This window comes from Littorina saxatilis, linkage group LG11 (genome assembly GCF_037325665.1).
Source record: "Littorina saxatilis isolate snail1 linkage group LG11, US_GU_Lsax_2.0, whole genome shotgun sequence".
Lineage (NCBI taxonomy): Eukaryota > Metazoa > Mollusca > Gastropoda > Littorinimorpha > Littorinidae > Littorina > Littorina saxatilis.
The window spans coordinates 8,316,164-8,336,877 of NC_090255.1; the positions used below are offsets into that span (position 1 = coordinate 8,316,164).

Sequence of the window (20,714 nt, forward strand, 5' to 3'; positions counted from 1 at the left end):
AGTACCGTTGCAGAAGATGCCTTTGATCGACCGACCTTTCAAGAGGGTGGCCATTGACCTCATCGGCGAGATCAAACCGCCAAGTGAAGCGGGTCATCGTTGGGTACTGACCCTGATAGACTATGCAACCAGGTACCCAGAAGCCGTGCCTCTGAAGAGAATTGACACCGAAACTGTTGCCGAGGCACTTGTGGACATTTTCAGCAGAATTGGGGTTCCTGAAGAGATCCTCACAGACCTGGGGACACAGTTTGTCTCTGAATGCATGGAAGAGGTCAACAGGCTGCTGAACATTCGTCACTTGACTACGACACCCTATCACCCGATGTGCAATGGGCTGGTCGAAAAATTCAATGCGACGCTGAAGTCCACGCTGAAGAAACTATGCAGTGAGCAGCCAAGGCAGTGGCATCGCTACATCAATGCCTTGCTATTTGCATACAGGGAGGTGCCACAAGAGTCCACTGGATTCTCCCCGTTCGAGCTGATGTACGGGCGGACCGTGAGAGGTCCGATGCAAATACTAAAGGAATTGTGGACGAAAGATGTGGACACACCTGAAGTGAAGAACAGTTACCAGTACGTGTTTGAGTTGCGAGAGAAACTGGAGGAGACTCTCGAGATTGCGAGAGAAAACTTGAGAAAGTCTCAGGATAGCGGAAAGCACTACTACGACCGCAAAGCCGTAAACAGGAAGTTTACACCAGGTAACAAAGTGCTGATACTGCTTCCCACTGATCACAACAAACTACTGATGCAGTGGAAAGGCCCATACGAGGTTGAGGCCGTGGTAGGGATCAACGACTACAAGGTGAATGTCGGCAAGAAGTCCAAGATCTACCACGCTAACCTCCTGAAACTGTATGTGGAGAGACCTCCGGAAGCAGTACAGGTCGCAGCAAGTGTGGAAGAACCAGCCGAACTAGACGAGTTCGACGGCGAGGAACTACTGGAGTTGGGAGACCTCCACAAGAAAGAGGGAGTGGATGACGTCAAGTTAGGACCTGACCTGACAGAAGATCAGCAGAAGGAGCTGCATGATTTTATGGGCGACTTCACCCATAGGTTCTCTGATGTTCCAGGCTCTACGTCCTTGGTCGAACATGAAGTCCACCTCACATCTGACGTTCCTGTTCGCTCAAAACCATACCCTATCCCGTTTCAGGCTCGGGAATCCTTGAAGAAGGACATCGACAACATGTTGAAGATGGGGGTCATCCGTGAGTCATCATCCCCTTACTCATCTCCCGTTGTTGTTGTCAAGAAGAAAGACGGCACAAACAGGGTATGCATTGACTTTAGGAAAGTCAATAAGATCACCGTGTTTGACCCTGAACCAATGCCGACGGCAACTGATCTATTCCGACAGTTGACTGGCAGTAAGATCTTCTCAAAGATCGATCTCAGCAAGGGATATTGGCAAATTCCTGTGCGCGAAGAGGACATACCAAAGACCGCCTTTGAAACTCCAGACGGAACGTATGAGTGCCCGCGGATGCCTTTTGGCATGGTGAACAGTGGTGCTACCCTTAAGAGGGGAATGCGAAAAATGCTCAAAAGAATGAAGAATGTTGTGTACTGCTGGGATGATCTGCTAGTCCACACGGAGACCTTTGCGGAGCATCTGGAGACTTTGAGGGAACTGTTTTCCCGCCTGACAAAAGCTAATCTGACCGTGAGACCCAGCAAGTGCATTTTGGGGACCGACAACGTTGACTTCATAGGTTATTCACTGAAGGAAGGTCAAAAGGGGCTTTTGTTGGAAAACGTCACCAAGATCCTCAATGCGCCACGTCCTGAAACCAAGAAGCAGGTGCGATCCTTCCTTGGATTGGCTGGGTACTACAGAGAGTTCATTCCAAACTTCGCCGCCATAACGGCACCTTTGTCGGACATGACCCGAAAAGGATGCCCCAACCGAATACTCTGGGGACCAGCTCAGGAGAAGGCATACCAGACCGTGCGCGACCTGATGTCACGAGACCCGGTGCTACGCCTTCCTGATACTCCCAAAGAGTTCATCTTGCGTACAGACGCATCGGACGAAGGGATCGGCGCCATGCTGATGCAAGAGCATGGAGGTAAACCGTTTCCGGTCAGCTATGCCAGCAAGAAGCTGTCAGGAGCCGAGAAGAACTAATCGACCATGGAGAAAGAGTGTTTAGCCATCGTGTGGGGAATCAAGAAATTCGAACTCTACCTCCAAGGGGTGAAATTCGTGCTTCAGACTGATCACAAACCCCTCACCTACCTGAACTCTGCGAAGTTTGTGAATAATCGTATCATGAGGTGGGTGATGTACTTGCAGAACTTTGATATGCGAGTGGAATCGATCAAAGGTTCAGACAATGTTGGAGCAGATTTTCTCAGCCGAGTATGTGAGTAAAACTGTGTTCATTCTCCAACAGACTAATGTACATACCTGGATTTCAATCTGTTATGTATACATAATATGTGTACAGGTAGTGTTTCAATGATTGAAAGAAATTAGGTAAATTTCTTCTGGTGTTGGGGGTAATGTTAGGAAACGCTACCGTTGCTGAGCTTTGGTTCAGTTTTGTGTGTTGCATGTAGTTGACTTATTTGTACTTTGTGGGAAAGTACCGATATTATATTTTGTAAACACAATATTTATGCTTGGACGAGAATGCAGGTGAACTTTCTAGTCCTGTCAAAACAAGTTGTTTACCATGCTGTTTTAGTCGTGAGTTCGTGGCGTTCGTTCGGATTAAGTGTGTCGGCGCTTTTGATGTACGTCAGAGAGAATGTCGCTAGTTTAGTCCATGCACGGCTCGTATAATGTAGTTGTATCGTGTTCGGTCTGGAATATTCTCGAGATTGAGTATTTACTATATATGCCAGCGCGATTTGAATGTTAAAAAAGCTTCTATTTGAGTTCTGCTACGTTGTGCAGTTGTATGTATTGAATGCTGAATAAATCCTCGAACTCAATTTGACGAGTTGTTTTCTGCTGCTGCGAAGACGGGCGACGTAGAATAAAAGAACACAACTATACGGCATTTGAGAACTTGTGGCAATCTCAAGTGTCGTGTAACACAAACACACACCCAAACACACATCTATATATATATACGACTAGTGTCTGTGTGTCTGTGTGTCTGTCTGTGCGCGATGCACGGCCAAAGTTCTCGATGGATCTGCTTCAAATTTGGTGGGCTTATTCAGAGAGACCCCGGACACAACCTCATCGATGAGATATTTCAACACGTGCTCTCAGCGCGCAGCGCTGAACCGATTTTGGTTCCACCTCAGCTATTTTGGTTCCACCTCAGCTACCCGGGCCCCCATACCGACACACCATAGCCGCTACACCACATCACAACGCCAAAGTTCTCGGTGGATCTTTTTCAAATTTGGACACCGTATTCAGCTACACCCCGGACACAATATCATCGATGAGATATTTCAACACGTGCTCTCAGCGCGCAGCGCTGAACTGATTTGGGTTTTTGTGTTCATTTCACCATTATAAGTAACTCTTCCTTATCTTCTCCAGTGTTTGGCGTTTATCTCCCTTCCTTCGTGTGGCTTTCCCGTTCAGTGTAACTTACTATTACTATTTTTAGAATGTCACTGCGCTGTCCACTGCGCTGTCCACAACGCTTCCCTTGCACCCGTAAGTTGTTCTTACTGTCAAAGTGAAAAGGTCGAATCAATTTATAGCCACGCGAAAAATACACTCTCACCTATCTCTATATATTTATAGATACAGATATGCATATATATATACGGCTTCTCTGTGTGTGTGTGTGTTTGTGTGTGTGTGTGTGGGCAAAAACCTGTGTATTGTAGAGTTCTGTTTGTGATGTGGTCTAGCGGCTATTGTCTGTCTGTATGTTCTGGCATGTGAGAAGCCACAGCAGATAATATAGGGCTAAGAAATAAGCTCTAAAATTCTCAATCCCGTTTGACAGGACTTCGCCTTCAAAGGTGATTGTGGTGAACCGCCACGCTGTCTGTCTCTGTCTCGCGCCGTTCACCTCAAATTCCCGTTTCTGAGTAACTATTTTTAGAATGTCACTGCGCTGTCCAGAACGCTTCCCTTGCACCCGTAAGTTGTTCTTACTGTCAAAGTGAAAAGGTCGAATCAATTTATAGCCACGCGAAAAATACACTCTCACCTATCTCTATATATTTATAGATATAGATATACATATATATATATACGGCTTCTCTGTGTGTGTGTTTGTGTGTGTGTGTGGTTGGGCAAAAACCTGTGGATTGTAGAGTTCTGTTTGTGATGGGGTCTAGCGGCTTTTGTCTGTCTGTATGTTCAGGCATTTGAGAAGCCACAACAGATAATAATTATAGGGCTAAGAAATAAGCTCTAAAATTCTCAATCCCGTTTGACAGGACTTCGCCTGCAGAGGTGATTGTGATGAACCGCCACGCTGTCTGTCTCTGTCTCGCGATTCACCCCGGCGAAGCCGGGTATTCCTCTAGTACATACATACATACATACATACATACATACATACATACATACATACATACATACATACATACATACATACATACATACACCACGACCCTCATCTCGATTCCCCGTCTATGTTAAAACATTTAGTCAAAACTTGACTATATGTAAAAACGAGAGAGTAGAAGGAAGAGAGAGAGAGAGAGAGAGAGAGAGAGAGAGAGAGAGAGAGAGAGAGAGAGAGAGAGAGAGAGAGAGAGAGAGAGAGAGAGAGAGAGAGAGAGAGAGAGAGAGAGAATTGAATTGAATTTAAATTTATTTTACGAGGGTGACAGAATAAGCAATGTATACATGCTTTTTTTCATCCGGCCCTGGCCCATTGAGGGGTAACAAACAAGAAGAAATACAAGATAAGTTTAACTATAGTACAAATGACATATTTACCATAATTAACATGTCAAGCAACCAATAAGACATTTTAAGATGCATTGTGATTCTTCAGCAATGCTTGAAAAATATATATAACAGAGAAATATTTGTTTGTATAAAAAAAAAAATCCTTCATGAATTATATAATTATTATAATCATGATTTTCAATATAATCAGAGAGTACAGTTATATTTTGCCAGCTGCTTGATAATATTTCTTATAAGTTTTGTAAAACGAAACAGCATGTAATATTCCTTGAATGATGTTTTAATGAATTCGTAATTTAATTATATTTGGAATGGCGTTCCACATAATTGCTCCAGAATATGATACACTCGACTTGTACAGGTCAATTCTTGGAGTTGGGGTAATTATTTTGTTACATTTTCTATAATGATTTATTTTGAAATTTGAGGCAATGAGTGTAGGTGCATTCCCTGAGATAATTATATACATCATCACACCTTTGTTATATGCAAATCTATCTTTGATAGGAAGAATTTGCAATCGTTTATAATCAGTCATGGAAAGAGATGTATTTTTTAAAATAATTAATTTAACATCTCGTCTATGTAAACTGCCCAAGTGTTTCAAAGTATTTGCACTTGCAGAGTCCCACACTGTGGAAGCATAGTCAATAGCTGACTGAATATGTGCCTGAAAAAAACAGTTTTCTTGTGCGAAGGTCTAGAAAGTGTTTGATTTTTGATAACTGAAAAAAAATTTGGGATGTGTTTTTACAAAGTGTATCTACATGTTTTGACCAAGACAGGTTATTGTCAATGGTTATTCACAAGACTTTATGGCTATCAACTTCGGTAACATCTTGATTTCGTATTAGCAATGTCGGAAATCCAGATGTTAGATTTTGTCTTTTTTGCCTCGTGGTAAGTAGCATGCATTTAGTTTTATTTGGATTCAGTGACATATGGTTTAGTTCTGACCATTCAAGTAATCGATCAATGTTTTCTTGGAGGATATTTGCTAGTTTAATAAGATCTTGGTGACTAGAATTGTAGTATCATCTGCAAATAGTTCACACATGCATTTTACAAATAGAGGTAGGTCGTTTATATATATAGAAAATAGTAATGGACCAAGAATAGAACCTTGTGGTACTCCAAACCTTACTGTTTGCTTACAAGAGTATGATTGTTTCAGATAAGTACTTTGCTGTCTGTCTGACAGGAAAGATGTTAAAATGTTTATGGAATCTGTTGCGATTCCATAAATCTCAAGCTTTTTGATAAGGAGTTTATGGTCAATTAGGTCAAAAGCTTTAGCAAAGTCAACAAATAGAGCAGCACAGAACTGATTATTATTAATGTTTGTCAGCCATTGGTCTACTAAACTAATAAGCGCTGTTTGACATGAGTGTTTTTGCCTAAAACCTGATTGATTATCATAGATCAATTTATTGTTCTCAAAGTGAGAAAGGATGTGTTTATTAATATGTTTTTCAAGAGGCTTCGAAAGGATTGATAGAATTGATATTGGTCTATAATTTGAAGAATTTGTAGTATCTCCTGATTTAAAGAGAGGAATCACTTAAGCCTGTTTGAATTGTTTAGGAAAATAGCTTTTGTCAATACAAAGGTTATAGATAAATGTCAATGTATCTGTGATAATTGGAGCTGCCATTTTTATAATTTTTGCATCCAGACCATCTATGTCACGTGTTCCGGTTTATTTTAGATGCTGAAGATGAGAGTAAACATCCAGTATAGTCATTGGTGGCAGTGTATGCTGAAAATGTATCTGTTTTGAATTGCAGTATTCCTTTAAATGTTGTAAATTATTTGACTGTGTCCGATCACAAGAAAATACTTTATCAGCAATTTTTGAGAAATGGTCATTGAGTGTATCTGCAGAAATGTCAATTATTTGGGAAGATTTTGTTAAAGTTTCTTTGTTTGTGAGTTGGTTAATTGCTTTCCAAATAGATTTTGAATCTTTTTTAGATGTAATGAGATGTTGAAAATATTGTTGTTTACGTTTTCGTTTCAAGGAATTTACTTTATTTCTTTGTTGTGTGTACTCTTCGTAGGTTCCATGTTTTTTTAAGAAGTCACAGTAATTTGCAGCATTTTCTACGTCTTGGTCGATCCATTTGGAGAGAGAGAGAGAGAGAGAGAGAGAGAGAGAGAGAGAGAGAGAGAGAATATGCGTGTGTGTGTGTGTGTGTGTGTGAGGAATAAATGTGAAACAGACAGCTAGACAGAAAAGAATCAGAAAACGCCAGAAAAAGACAAAATGCGCGAGAAATAGTATGACGTCATTAATCATCATAACAAATCATTACACTGTATATGACGTGCTGTCATTCCATTCTTTCCATCCCGAAGAAGGCAGTTACATTCCGAAATATTGATTTACACTTACCTAACCTGGTTACTTGTGTGTTTTCTTTTTACTTAAAGACCATGTATATTTATATACATTCCTATTAACTTATAATACGAATCTCGTTTCAGCACAACCTGCACGTTACCCTCCGAGACTTCCGCCTCCGTGGCGTTACCCTTCACTGGTTTCAACTATGAGTTGATCACCAACCGTGACAAGCAGTGCCAGGAGGCTATCAACGATACCAGAAGCTCCTTCTGCGATCCTGGCCCTGTACGTTGCTTCTCTGTTTTGGCTTGGCTGATTTTACTAAACTCTTCTCTTGGGGGTCCCGGTAGCTCAGTTGGCAGAGCATCGGACTTGTGATCCTAGTGTCGCAGGTTCGAATCCGGGCCGGGACGGACGTTGGTTAACTGAATGCGCAGACTCAGAGACGGTATCCATGTTCCACCCCAGTGTCACAGCTGTGGCACGTAAAAGACCTCGGTCATTCTGCCATAAGTGCATGTGGCTGATTACACCTAAACACGCAGACACCTGGGTAGCGCGACACTGTTACTGCTAGCTTTCCACTGGGAGGAAGCGACCCACATTTCCTAGCGATGGGACAATACAGAAATGAAAATGAAAAAGAAGATGAAATCACAACAACAACAAAAACCGTACAACTACAAACTCTTGCACCCATTTTCTTATCCCGGTTCGCCTCTTGTTTTTGTTCGCTCATGCGATCGACATCTTGTCACACTCATAAGATAATTGCCTATGTCATTTTTTGATGTTTTGAGAAAAACGCAAAAAACTTATTTGGTTTCCGCCTATCTCATTTTAGTTATAAGTTGCAAACTGCCTATCTCGAGCTGTTACCACGGGATAAACGTGAGATAAAGAGCTGACAGCAACATTTTCAATCAGCACAACTGCAAAACAACCCCCCAAAAGCTTTTGCATACCTTCGCAGTTTCCAAACAAGTCTTCCTGTAAAAAAAAAAAGTGCCTAACTCAAAAAACGACATCGGCAGTTTTGCTTACGTTACCGTGGCAATGGTTTCCGATGGTCTGAGAGTGTGTACTCTCTAACACATGACAGGTACCCTTCCAGTAGCTTCCCCTGTAGTCTCACTTCACACATGCCTAACACTGAGTTTGGTATTTTTCTTATGAGTGTGACGTTGTGCAAAACACTGCTTTATTTTCACCAGCTGTATGGAAGAGTCAGCTAAAGGACACCTGTTAACCCGTGATTTGTAAAAATGTAAAAACATTTGACAAATTACGTCAAACCTAAAACCGCGAATTTGTATGAATGTAAAAATGTAAAAATATCGCATTCCACAAAGTAATACATGCCTTTTATCATTATTAATATTTGTTGTTTAGAGCCTCTGTAGTGGGGGGTGGTTTGGGCCTGATAGATAAAATATTGCGATTTTAGCATAACAAAGAAAACAAACCCGAATTTCCCAGCGATGGGACAATAAAGTAATGAAAAAAAATGAAAAAATCTAATAGATCCCTTGACTTGGGGGTAGCGCGACTCTGTTGCTGCTAGCTTTCCACTGGGAGGAAACGACCCGAATTTCCAAGCAATGGGACAATAAAGTAATGAAAAAAAATAAAATCTAATAGATCACTTGACTTTGGAGATGACAAGAAAATATCGGGCGCATTTACGTGATTTGTAAAATGTTTTACATTTTTACAAATTACGGGTTTACAACACCAAAAACACAACAAAAAGCACGTAGAAAGCATAGTTAACCAGACAGGAGAGTCGTTTTTGTTCCTTTCTTTTTTTAAAACTTTCACCAGTTTTGTGCAAAATGCTTCTTCTCTTTCACCATTATAATAATAACCAAGCAATCTATTTGATTAGTTATGTGAAAAATATTGATTTTCTTTCACTAGTTTTGTGCAAAATTACTTATGTGCTTTCACCAGTTGTGTGCAAAATACTTATTTGTTTTCACCAGTTCGACAACTTCACCAGTTTTGTTCAAAATACTGCTTTATGCTCACCAGTTTTGTTAAAAATACTGCTTTATGCTCACCAGTTTTGTTAAAAATACTGCTTTATGTTCACCAGTTTTGTTCAAAATACTGCTTTATGCTCACCAGTTTTGTTCAAAATACTGCTTTATGCTCACCAGTTTTGTTCAAAATACTGCTTTATGTTCACCAGTTTTGTTCAAAATACTGCTTTATGTTCACCAGTTTTGTTCAAAGTGCTGCTTTATGCTCACCAGTTTTGTTCAAAATACTGCTTTATGTTCACCAGTTTTGTTCAAAATACTGCTTTATGTTCACCAGTTTTGTTCAAAATACTGCTTTATGTTCACCAGTTTTGTTCAAAATACTGCTTTATGTTCACCAGTTTTGTTCAAAGTGCTGCTTTATGTTCACCAGTTTTGTTCAAAGTGCTGCTTTATGTTCACCAGTTCCCCGACTTCAACGAAGAAGACATATGCACCGGGATGCTGTGTGCCTTACCTGCTCAAACTGGGGGACAGTGTCGGTATGTCCTACCTTTCGAGGGCACCTCCTGTGGTACCAGCAGGGTGAGTTCAAGAGTTGAGGATGTCTTTAATTAGGTTTGGTTCAAACAATGTTTTCTTCTTGTTTTACATGTTCATGAGATATGCATCGGGATGCTGTGCGCAGGGTTGGCCAAATCGTCGGACCGATCGCCAGGGGCGAGGAAAAAATCCCATGGGCTAGTAGAAACCGCCTGGCAACTCGCCCGGCTGGTCAGTGAAAATTCTGGTCAAATGCAACACGTTTGGTTGTAATGTCGAGTTTCGAAGCCATATAAACACGGCAGATGCAGCAACTGTGGTATGTACAGGGCCAGCGACATTTCTGGCGGTCTAGTAAATTTCTTGAAGTTACTCGCCCGGTTGGCGAGTTAAAATGTTGAGATTTGGCCATCCCTGCTGTGTGACTTACTTAATTTAATTTTAACCAAGCCAATCAGTGCCAATTCGTCCTTCCTTTTGAGGGCACATCTTGCGGTACCGGTGTAGGATCCGGTCCGGTCCCCCCCTCTGAAGTAGTCCCCCGGGGGACCAATTCGTGGCAAAAACTGCTCTATAATGGTCCCCCCTTAGACATCCAGCCTCGTTTTTCTTAGGCATTCAAGCCATTTTCAATCTATATCTTCGTCCGGTATTATGTAGTGCACAGACAGCAATCTCTTTGTTTGACTATATTTTGCAGAAAATAAAATAGATCTGATTTATAATGCCGTTCAAAAGAAAAATCACATGAAATAAAATGAATAATAAATAAAATAATACTGATAAGAAGAAAATGAAACCAGTTTCTGATTCTTTCCTTTCTTTTATCTAAAATTGCTGGTAACATTACTAACATTGTAACAAGAAAAACGAGGCTGGATGTCTAAGGGGGGACCATTATAGAGCAGTTTTTGCCACGAATTGGTCCCCCGGGGGACTACTTCAGAGGGGGGACCGGACCGGATCCTACACCGGCAAGGTGGGTTAAAGAGATACTATTGTTTTGACCGGGTATAGGGAGTGTCCGAAGAATTTGACGAATGTGAAGAATCTTGGGAACCCACTGTAGCTTTTGACGCAAACGGCACGATTTGTTGGCAAACCTACCACAAGTATGGTAATTGATTAAATCAAAGTGAGTGAATGCCCTTCAAGGCGCTGTTTGTGGAAACAAAATGTAGATCAGAAGTGCCGCTTGGAGGCCTATAGGAACCAGCAACACGTACATTAACAAGAGAAGTAACTCAGTGGAAGTTACCAAACCAAACCTTCCCAAAGAGTGATCGTGTCCAAGCTTTGCCTACTATACAATATTTATTTTAGTTTTCGAAACCATTGTTTTTGCAAAGTGAAGGCAGCTAGTCCTCCTGCGTGGTAGTATTTTTTGTAACGCAGGATCTTATGGAAAATGTTTGGAGAAAAATATTCTCAGGTAATTTTCCTTTAAAGAGTAAATTCTTTTTCACTAATGTTCATTAGTTTTTATTAGTTTAATTGGAATAAATGATTGTTTTTTATTTTATGTTTTATTTGAGTGCATCGTGGTAGTTGTTAAAGTTATTATGTTTTCTACCCTTGGATTAAAACAAGCATGCCATTTAACACACATATATATATATATATATATATATATATATATATATATATATATATATATATATATATATGAGTTGTTCTTTGCTACTGGTCACAAGTGGAGGTCAGCTCAGACGGACGCATTTTTTCAATACAGTCTAGGGGAGAAACTGGTCACAAAGCACCCAGTACATGCCAGAGAGATAGGAGAATCGGCACAATCAAAGAAAATTCCAAAATCATTCAATAGATATGGAAATATTAAGATTTACTGTGAAAATGCCAGCAAAAATGGCGTCCAAAAACGGGAACGCACACTTGGTGCGTCTTTGAAGACTTACCTCCCGTTCTGTGTTGTTGATAATAGTCGTGTTTGTGCTGTTGTTGTTGAAATAGTATCTAATAAAACTGATGCAGTTCTTGAAATGTTGCAAATTATTGTTGTCTTTGTGAAATTCGAGAGTGTTCTGAGGCGTAATCTGCATACGGCTGATGTCCCACATAGGGTACCCCACTTCCATCAGCGTATCACTCCAAATTATCTTCATAGCAGAAAAGCAGATACACTACCAACACACTGCATAACAGATCTACAAGTCTGAGCCAGAATCATTGAAATTTACTTTCTGTATAAAATATTGCAATCAAATTTGTTCACGATGTCCCACAAATAACGCAGGTTACCCTCGCCTTCGATTCAAAGTAACTCCAATCTGACTTAATTACAATCGAAACGCAGATGACAAACTGATTCACCACAAATTTGTGGTATTTTACACACAAATTTCAACTGTGTTGTTTCGCGATAAACAGCCATAAACAAACAAATGTGGCGCCGTCACGTCGCCTTGGAAGGAATAACGCAGGTGACCAAGGCTTGTTTCCGATACCTGTCTGATTAAAATCATCGTTTTTTCACGAATGACGGCTCTTTGGCAGATCTGGTGAGTTGGAAACTGTCTATGAATGTTTCATTTAATGTCAAATGCGTACATTCTTGTCGATATTGTTACCTTTGGGCTCATAAATTAAGTCAATCGTCGTGTTGTCCGAAAGTGACTTTTGTCAGCATAGAACTTACTGTGCTTTGATCATTGGCTGAGAAGAATCTTCCGATGACACTAGTTCATTTCACTACGCGACTGCAGATCTGCAAGGAAACTTATGGCAGGGGAAATAAGCTTAACTGAAGACGAATAAGCGGAGTAACTGTTCTTCAACGGATTGCTCTTACACTGATCTAAATATTTAGATCTTGTCGTCTGCTAGTAAGTAGTCTTCGGTCGTGTGAAAGTCACATCTATTTCGACTGTGTGCATCGATCCGTGTAGTGAAATGTTGATCTTTGATGATTTGGCAACATAACTTCGCTAAATGTGCTACGCCGAGTGTATCTCCCCGTTAACCGCATTTGAAAACGTCTTTTAACAAGACCATGTTTCGACAGCCCAGACGGGGAGGATCCTCGATAGCTCACAGGGTATATAATGTTTTCCGCCGTTTTTTGAAGAATCCTTTTAAATTTGCTATTCCAAAAGTACCTTATGACACGACTCGAGTGGCAAAGAACATTCTCTGCAATTCCTGTCTCAGTCCGTGCAGTCGTTTCGGGTCCTATCGTCATCATACAAACATACACACAGACACACAAGAACCAGCTTTAAAAGTTAGATAATGTAGGAACCATGTGAACCAGTGATTTTTTCTTATGTACAACAGATACTACAGTATTTCTGCTTTATGAAAAGCAATATTTCAAAAACAAAACTAGAGATTTGAATTTTGACCACTTTTCCCCCTTTCTGTCACCAGTACTGAAGAACAACTCATATATATATATATATATATATATATATATAAACTGAGCAAAACAATTATTGCACCCATTTTCGTACCCCAAATAAAACATTCATTCACCTGTCATTTTATTCAAACTTTATATGCCGTTAAAGGCCCTTCACTTGGCTACCTTGCACACTTTTCGGATTAAAGATTTCTGTTGTAGGTATCACGTGACCGCCGCCGATGTCAGGGTACCCCCAAAATCGACCTGACAAAAACCATAGTCCCGTATTTTAAAATCTGTACAAATTCAGGATTTGCTGATAAGAAACAATTCTGCATATCGATGGATATGCCATTCAATTTCCATTCAAAAACAGTTTGATTTGTGCACCTAACTTGTTTAGTCTTGATTCAATCTGTTTTCAAATGAGGTAGGGGTTAACAGTTTGAAAGGCCAAAAAGAGCACGTTTTGCGGTCATTTTTAAGGGGGTTCTCCACTGAAAATGAAACATTTCCTACACGTTTTAATGAAAACGTTTCAAACTTCCAAATAACATGACAAATAGGTTTGCAGATATTATATAACTTTCTGCGAATACATGTAGAGTTACGAATCTTTTCAGAAAGAACTTTAAAAATATTCATATTAATTCAGGGTGTTATGTCAAAAATTCCTGTCATTATCCTGTCTATCGTGCAACCTATGTCTGTCTGGCCTTCACTTCTCTGTTTAGATGTTTGTTTCTCTCTCGACTAATCTTTATCCGTTTGCATAGCTTTGTCCTATCTCTGTCTCTGTCTCGCCCTCTCTCTCTCGCTCTCTCTCTCTCTCAAGTCTCTCTCTCTCTCTCTCTCTCTCTCTAAAACGGCTGCAAGCATACACGCATGCAAGCTCACACACGCACCCACTGGCACGCACATACGCACGCAAACACACACAGGTACACACTCGCACACATGCACAAAAGCACAAATACAAACACACTAACACATGCAGGCGCGCGTGCACAACAAACAAGCACACGTTGTTCTGCAATACAACAGTTGAAACCAAAGAGGATCGGTTCTTCGAAGGAAACAAACTCCTCGCTGTCGGGAATGCAACGGCGCGTGGTCTACCGATGTTGAGCATGCACAGGCCAACGACTGGAAATATCTGCCGCTCGCATACACAGTACAAATGACAGAGTTGACGAATTTGTCTATCGCGTTCATACCTCCAGCAAATTTCTGCTAGTGCTCAGATTTGCCTAAAACTTTCGCAAATACTGATATAATTATTATTGGCCCTGCATGCAACGTCACAAATTTTTGGCATAACACCCTGAATTGATATGAATATTTTTAAAATTCTTTCTGAAATGATTCGTAACTCTACATGTATTGTCAAAATATTCGCAAAATGTTATGGTAATATCTGCAAACCTATCGGTCATGTTTTCTGGAAGTTTGAAACGTTTTCATTAAAACGTGTAGGAAATGTTTCATTTTTAGTGGAGGACCCCCTAAAAAAAATGACCGCAAAACGTGCTCTGTTGGTCCTTTCAAACTGTTAACCCCTACCTAATTTGAAAACAGATTGTATCAAGACTAAACAAGTTAGGTGCACAAATCAAACTCTTTTTGAATGCTAATTGAATGGCATATCCATCGATATGCAGAATTGTTTCTTATCAGCAAATCCTGAATTTGTACACATTTTAAAATACGGGACTATGGTTTTTGTCAGGTCGATTTTGGGGGTACCCTGACTTTGGCGGCGGTCACGTAATACCTACAACAGAAATCTTTAATCCGCAAAGTGTGCAAGGTAGCCAAGTGAAGGGCCTTTAACGGCATATAAAGTTTGAATAAAATGACAGGTGAATGAATGTTTTAGTTGAGGTACGAAAATGGGTGCAATAATTGTTTTGCTTAGTTTATATTTGTTTTTAACCTTCACAAAAAAGATGATTTGTATTATCAAGCAAGAAAAAGGGGTGTTTTATTCGTTTTGTTTAGTTTTGGGTTTGTTTGTTTTGGTGGGTATAGGGGGTGAAGGGGGGGAGAGGGGGGAGGGGGGGTGTGTGTTAGGGAGGGCTGATTTTTAAATTGAGGGACTCCACAGAGTCAAATTTATCTACACACGAATTTTTTTTCTTCTCGAAATTACAAAAACTTTGATAGGCAATGTTGCTATCAACTCTATATTCTTGTGCAAAATATCTGTATATTCCGTGGCTTCTCAGTTCAATTCCCACAAACCTAGGTGCCTAGGCTGTTATACGAACACAACCTTGACATTTCGTAAGTAAGAAAGATAGAACGAATCCAGTGTTCGTGTGTTATTTAGCATCATTTTTTTGATGCCCTCGCCGGCATCCTGCAAGCGAGTTGCATCTACGGTTCTAAGATAAGTTCATTATTTGTATCATAAGTGTCTGTCTGTCTGTCTGTCTGTCTGTCTGTCTGTCTGTCTGTCTGTCTGTCTGTCTGTCTGTCTGTCTGTCTGTCTGTCTGTCTGTCTGATTAAAAGACCACTAAGTTGACGTACAGTAAATGTAACGTTTTGTTTTGTCAATAATTAACGTGCCATTAACCTACATTTCTTGTTGTGTGATTCATCATTTTCTTGACTTGAAAAAAAATGGCACAAGAAAAAAAGCAATAAAACACCCCTCACTGCTGTCATTTCAGATCTGTTCTCGCGGGCTGTGCGAGGATGCCGCTACTGTCACTCAGGCTTCTGTCTCCTTCGACGGACCTGCAACTGCAGCTACTACTACTACGCCTGACACGACTACCACTACGCCTGAAACGACCACTACTACACCAGAAACGACTACTACTACGCCTGAAACCACTACTACTACGCCTGAAACGACCACTACTACACCAGAAACGACTACTACTACGCCTGAAACGACCACTACTACGCCAGAAACGACTACTACTACGCCAGAAACGACTACTACTACGCCTGAAACGACTACTACTACGCCTGAAACGACTACTACTACGCCTGAAACCACTACTACTACGCCTGAAACCACTACTACTACGCCAGACACGACTACCACTACGCCTGAAACGACCACTACTACGCCAGAAACGACTACTACTACGCCAGAAACGACCACTACTACGCCAGAAACAACTACCACCACGCCAGAAACGACTACTACTACGCCAGAAACCACTACTACAACGCCTGAAACAACTACCACTACGCCAGAAACAACTACCACTACGCCAGAAACTACCACCACAACGCCAGAAACGACTACTACTACGCCTGAAACCACTACAACTACGCCTGAAACGACTACTACTATGCCTGAAACCACTACAACAACGCCTGAAACCACTACTACTACGCCTGAAACCACTACAACTACGCCTGAAAGGACTACCACTACGCCAGAAACGACTACCACTACGCCAGAAACAACTACCACTACGCCAGAAACCACTACTACTACGCCTGAAACGACCACTACTACACCAGAAACGACTACTACTACGCCTGAAACGACCACTACTACGCCAGAAACGACTACTACTACGCCAGAAACGACTACTACTACGCCTGAAACGACTACTACTACGCCTGAAACGACTACTACTACGCCTGAAACCACTACTACTACGCCTGAAACCACTACTACTACGCCAGACACGACTACCACTACGCCTGAAACGACCACTACTACGCCAGAAACGACTACTACTACGCCAGAAACGACCACTACTACGCCAGAAACAACTACCACTACGCCAGAAACGACTACTACTACGCCAGAAACCACTACTACAACGCCTGAAACAACTACCACTACGCCAGAAACAACTACCACTACGCCAGAAACTACCACCACAACGCCAGAAACGACTACTACTACGCCTGAAACCACTACAACTACGCCTGAAACGACTACTACTATGCCTGAAACCACTACAACAACGCCTGAAACCACTACCACTACGCCTGAAACCACTACAACTACGCCTGAAAGGACTACCACTACGCCAGAAACGACTACCACTACGCCAGAAACAACTACTACTACGCCTGAAACCACTACAATTACGCTTGAAACAACAACTACTACGCCTGAAACGATTACTACTACTATACCAGATACGACTACTACTACGCCAGAAACGACTACTACTACTACGCCAGAAACGACTGCTACTACGTATGAAACGACTACTACGCCAGAAACGACTACCACTACGCCAGAAACAACTACTACTACGCCTGAAACCACTACAACTACGCCTAAAACAACAACTACTACGCCAGAAACGACTACTACTACTACGCCAGAAACGACTACTACTACGTCTGAAACGACTACTACGCCAGAAACGACTACTACGCCAGAAACGACTACTACTACGCCAGAAACGACTACTACTACGCCTGAAACGACTACTACGTCAGAGTTTACCACAGAAACTTCTACTACGCCAGCTTCAACTACGGACACCACCACCACCCCGCTGCCCCCGGGCTGCACGCGCTGCAACAGATATAGATACTACGGGTGTTACAGGAAATACATCTACTCCTTTTATTTGCGACGCCCTCTCTCTCCATGTTGTAAGGCCTGTCTCGGACTCAGGCGTGCCCGTCGTCGTCGTCGTCGTCAACGTAGGCGTTATCACTACTAAGTAAAACATGGTCCGACTAAGGGGACAATCCTTCCCTTGTATATATAAATATATATAAGGCTAACAAATATTATTAAGGAAAGTTGTTTCCGGTTCCTTGACTGACTCTTCTGTTTCCTTTTGACCCTAGAATTTAGTTTTTTTTATCCGTCAAAAACTATTTGTTAAGAAAACGTACAAAATTCGCATTTGCAGGCTTTAAAAAGAAACTTACTCTTCTCCGACGTACAGGGGACGCAATTAGTGCGATTTCTGGCCGTTAAAAAGCCACATACGCCATTGTTTATGGAAAAGAACATTCCATAAAAAATTAAATTAAAAACAAAAGAACCGACATACCGATCTTACGTTTTTGGTCTTGTCACCAGAAACAAACATGTAATTTTGTTGGCCTAAGGTTTGGCTCACAACCTCAGATCTACCAAGACTCTTAAACATAGAATAAGACCATCTCTCCACTTAGACACATATCAAACATCAACAGCCTTGGGTGTTCTTTGTGCAGAGCTAGAACAAAACGAGTGTAGTAACTCTGCAATGTTGTTCAATTCATTTCATGTGAAGCTACTACAAAATTAATTGATTAAAAACCGGCACGGTTGGCCTTGTGGTAAGGCGTCCGCCCCGTGATCGGGAGGTCGTGGGTTCGAACCCCGGCCGCGTCATACCTAAGACTTTAAAATTGGCAATCTAGTGGCTGCTCCGCCTGGCGTCTGGCATTATGGGGTTAGTGCTAGGACTGGTTGGTCCGGTGTCAGAATAATGTGACTGGGCGAGACATGAAGCCTGTGCTGCGACTTCTGTCTTGTGTGTGGCGCACGTTATATGTGACCCTCCACCACGAAATGAGTCGCATGTCACCTCGCGCGGTTCTGCGCTAGGCTTAATATAAGTCCGGGGAGTGTCTGGTAACAGTGTGAGGGTCACCTTAGTCACAGGCTTATAACTCAAACTAAGTTTTCGCTCTTTTCTAAAACGGTTTACACCACTGGATAGAGCATGCATAACAAATTCTTTAGGAAAATGTAAATATATGAAAATCATGCAAAGGTGACATGCGACTCATTCCGTGGTGGAGGGTCACATATGTCAAAGCAGCACCGCCCTGATATGGCCCTTCGTGGTCGGCTGGGCGTTAAGCAAAACAAACAAACAAAAATTGATTAAAAAAATAAATTCCTATTCTGCACAGGAAGCAGTCGGGTTGTTAAGTTTTGGTATATGTCCAAGTGGAGGGATGGTTCTTCCTCGTATAAAAGCCTGGGTAGAAAGGAGATTTGTTTTGCCGAACAGTTTTCCAGGGAAGCACCCGAGCACAACCTGTACCGAAAACCGAAGCTAAGCCTTTCGGGAAAATTATGCTCTTTTTGACTCACATGCGAAGCAAAAGTGAGTCTATGTACTCACCCGAGTCGTCCGTCCGTCCGTCCGTCCGTCCGTCCGGAAAACTTTAACGTTGGATATTTCTTGGACACTATTCAGTCTATCAGTACCAAATTTGGCAAGATGGTGTATGATGACAAGGCCCCAAAAAACATACATAGCATCTTGACCTTGTTTCAAGGTCAAGGTCGCAGGGGCCATAAATGTTGCCTAAAAAACAGCTATTTTTCACATTTTTCACATTTTCTCTGAAGTTTTTGAGATTCAATACCTCACCTATATATGATATATAGGGCAAAGTAAGCCCCATCTTTTGATACCAGTTTGGTTTACCTTGTTTCAAGGTCAAGGTCACAGGAGCTCTTCAAAGTTGGATTGTATACATATTTTGAAGTGACCTTGACCCTGAACTATGGAAGATAACTGTTTCAAACTTAAAAATTATGTGGGGCACATGTTATGCTTTCATCATGAGACACATTTGGTCACATATGATCAAGGTCAAGGTCACTTTGACCCTTATGAAATGTGACCAAAATAAGGTAGTGAACCACTAAAAGTGACCATATCTCATGGTAGAAAGAGCCAATAAGCACCATTGTACTTCCTATGTCTTGAATTAACAGCTTTGTGTTGCATGACCTTGGATGACCTTGACCTTGATGACCTTGACCTTGGGTCAAGGTCACATGTATTTTGGTAGGAAAAATGTGTAAAGCATGTGAGTCGTATGGGCTTTGCCCTTCTTGTTTATATTTAGTCAAGTTTTGTTTCTCTCTCCTTTTCCCGCCTTCCATAGTTAGAGGGGCACGGTGTTCAATAACTTACGGTTTGAAATATGCCACAATTGAATGAAAGTATGTTGATTGAATTAAAAAGTTAAAACTTTGTAGAAAACAAGTTTGTGGTCAAAAATCAACCAGACTAGAAAAACGCAAACAAAGTTAACTCAAACAAAACAAAACAAAAACAACGATAATAAATACAACATTAGAATAACAGCAGCAACAACAACAACATTTCAACAACAGCAACAAAACGTATTCACAAAAGTCCCTTGAGGTTGAAGGTAGAAAATTCCAAAACAGAGTAGATCTCCTCAAAATAGGGTAGATCTCGTCAAAATAGGGTAGATCTCGTCAAAATAGGGTAGATCTCGTCAAAATAGGGTAGATCTCGTCAAAATAGGGTAGATCTCGTCAAAATAGAGTAGATCTCCTCAAAATAGGGTAGATCTCGTCAAAATAGGGTAGATCTCGTCAAAATAGGGTAGATCTCGTCAAAATAGAGTAGATCTCGTCAAAATAGAGTAGATCTCGTCAAAATAGAGTAGATCTCCTCAAAATAGGGTAGATCTCGTCAAAATAGGGTAGATCTCGTCAAAATAGGGTAGATCTCCTCAAAATAGGGTAGATCTCGTCAAAACAGAGTAGATCTCGTCAAAATAGAGTAGATCTCCTCAAAATAGGGTAGATCTCGTCAAAATAGGGTAGATCTCGTCAAAATAGAGTAGATCTCCTCAACATAGGATAGATCTCGTCAAAATAGAGTAGATCTTGTCATAATAGGGTAGATCTCGTC

General features: G+C 41.2%; 1 protein-coding gene across 1 annotated transcript; it reads left to right on the top strand.

The window, feature by feature from the left end:
• Positions 1-14,806: 14,806 nt before the first annotated feature.
• Positions 14,807-20,297, top strand: LOC138980828 (mucin-2-like). The gene is made up of 2 exons (XM_070353711.1): positions 14,807-14,815; positions 15,768-20,297. The coding sequence occupies exons 1-2, from the start codon at positions 14,807-14,809 to the stop codon at positions 17,748-17,750; spliced, it is 1,992 nt and encodes a 663-aa protein (XP_070209812.1). The 3' UTR covers positions 17,751-20,297.
• The last annotated feature ends 417 nt before the right edge of the window (positions 20,298-20,714 follow it).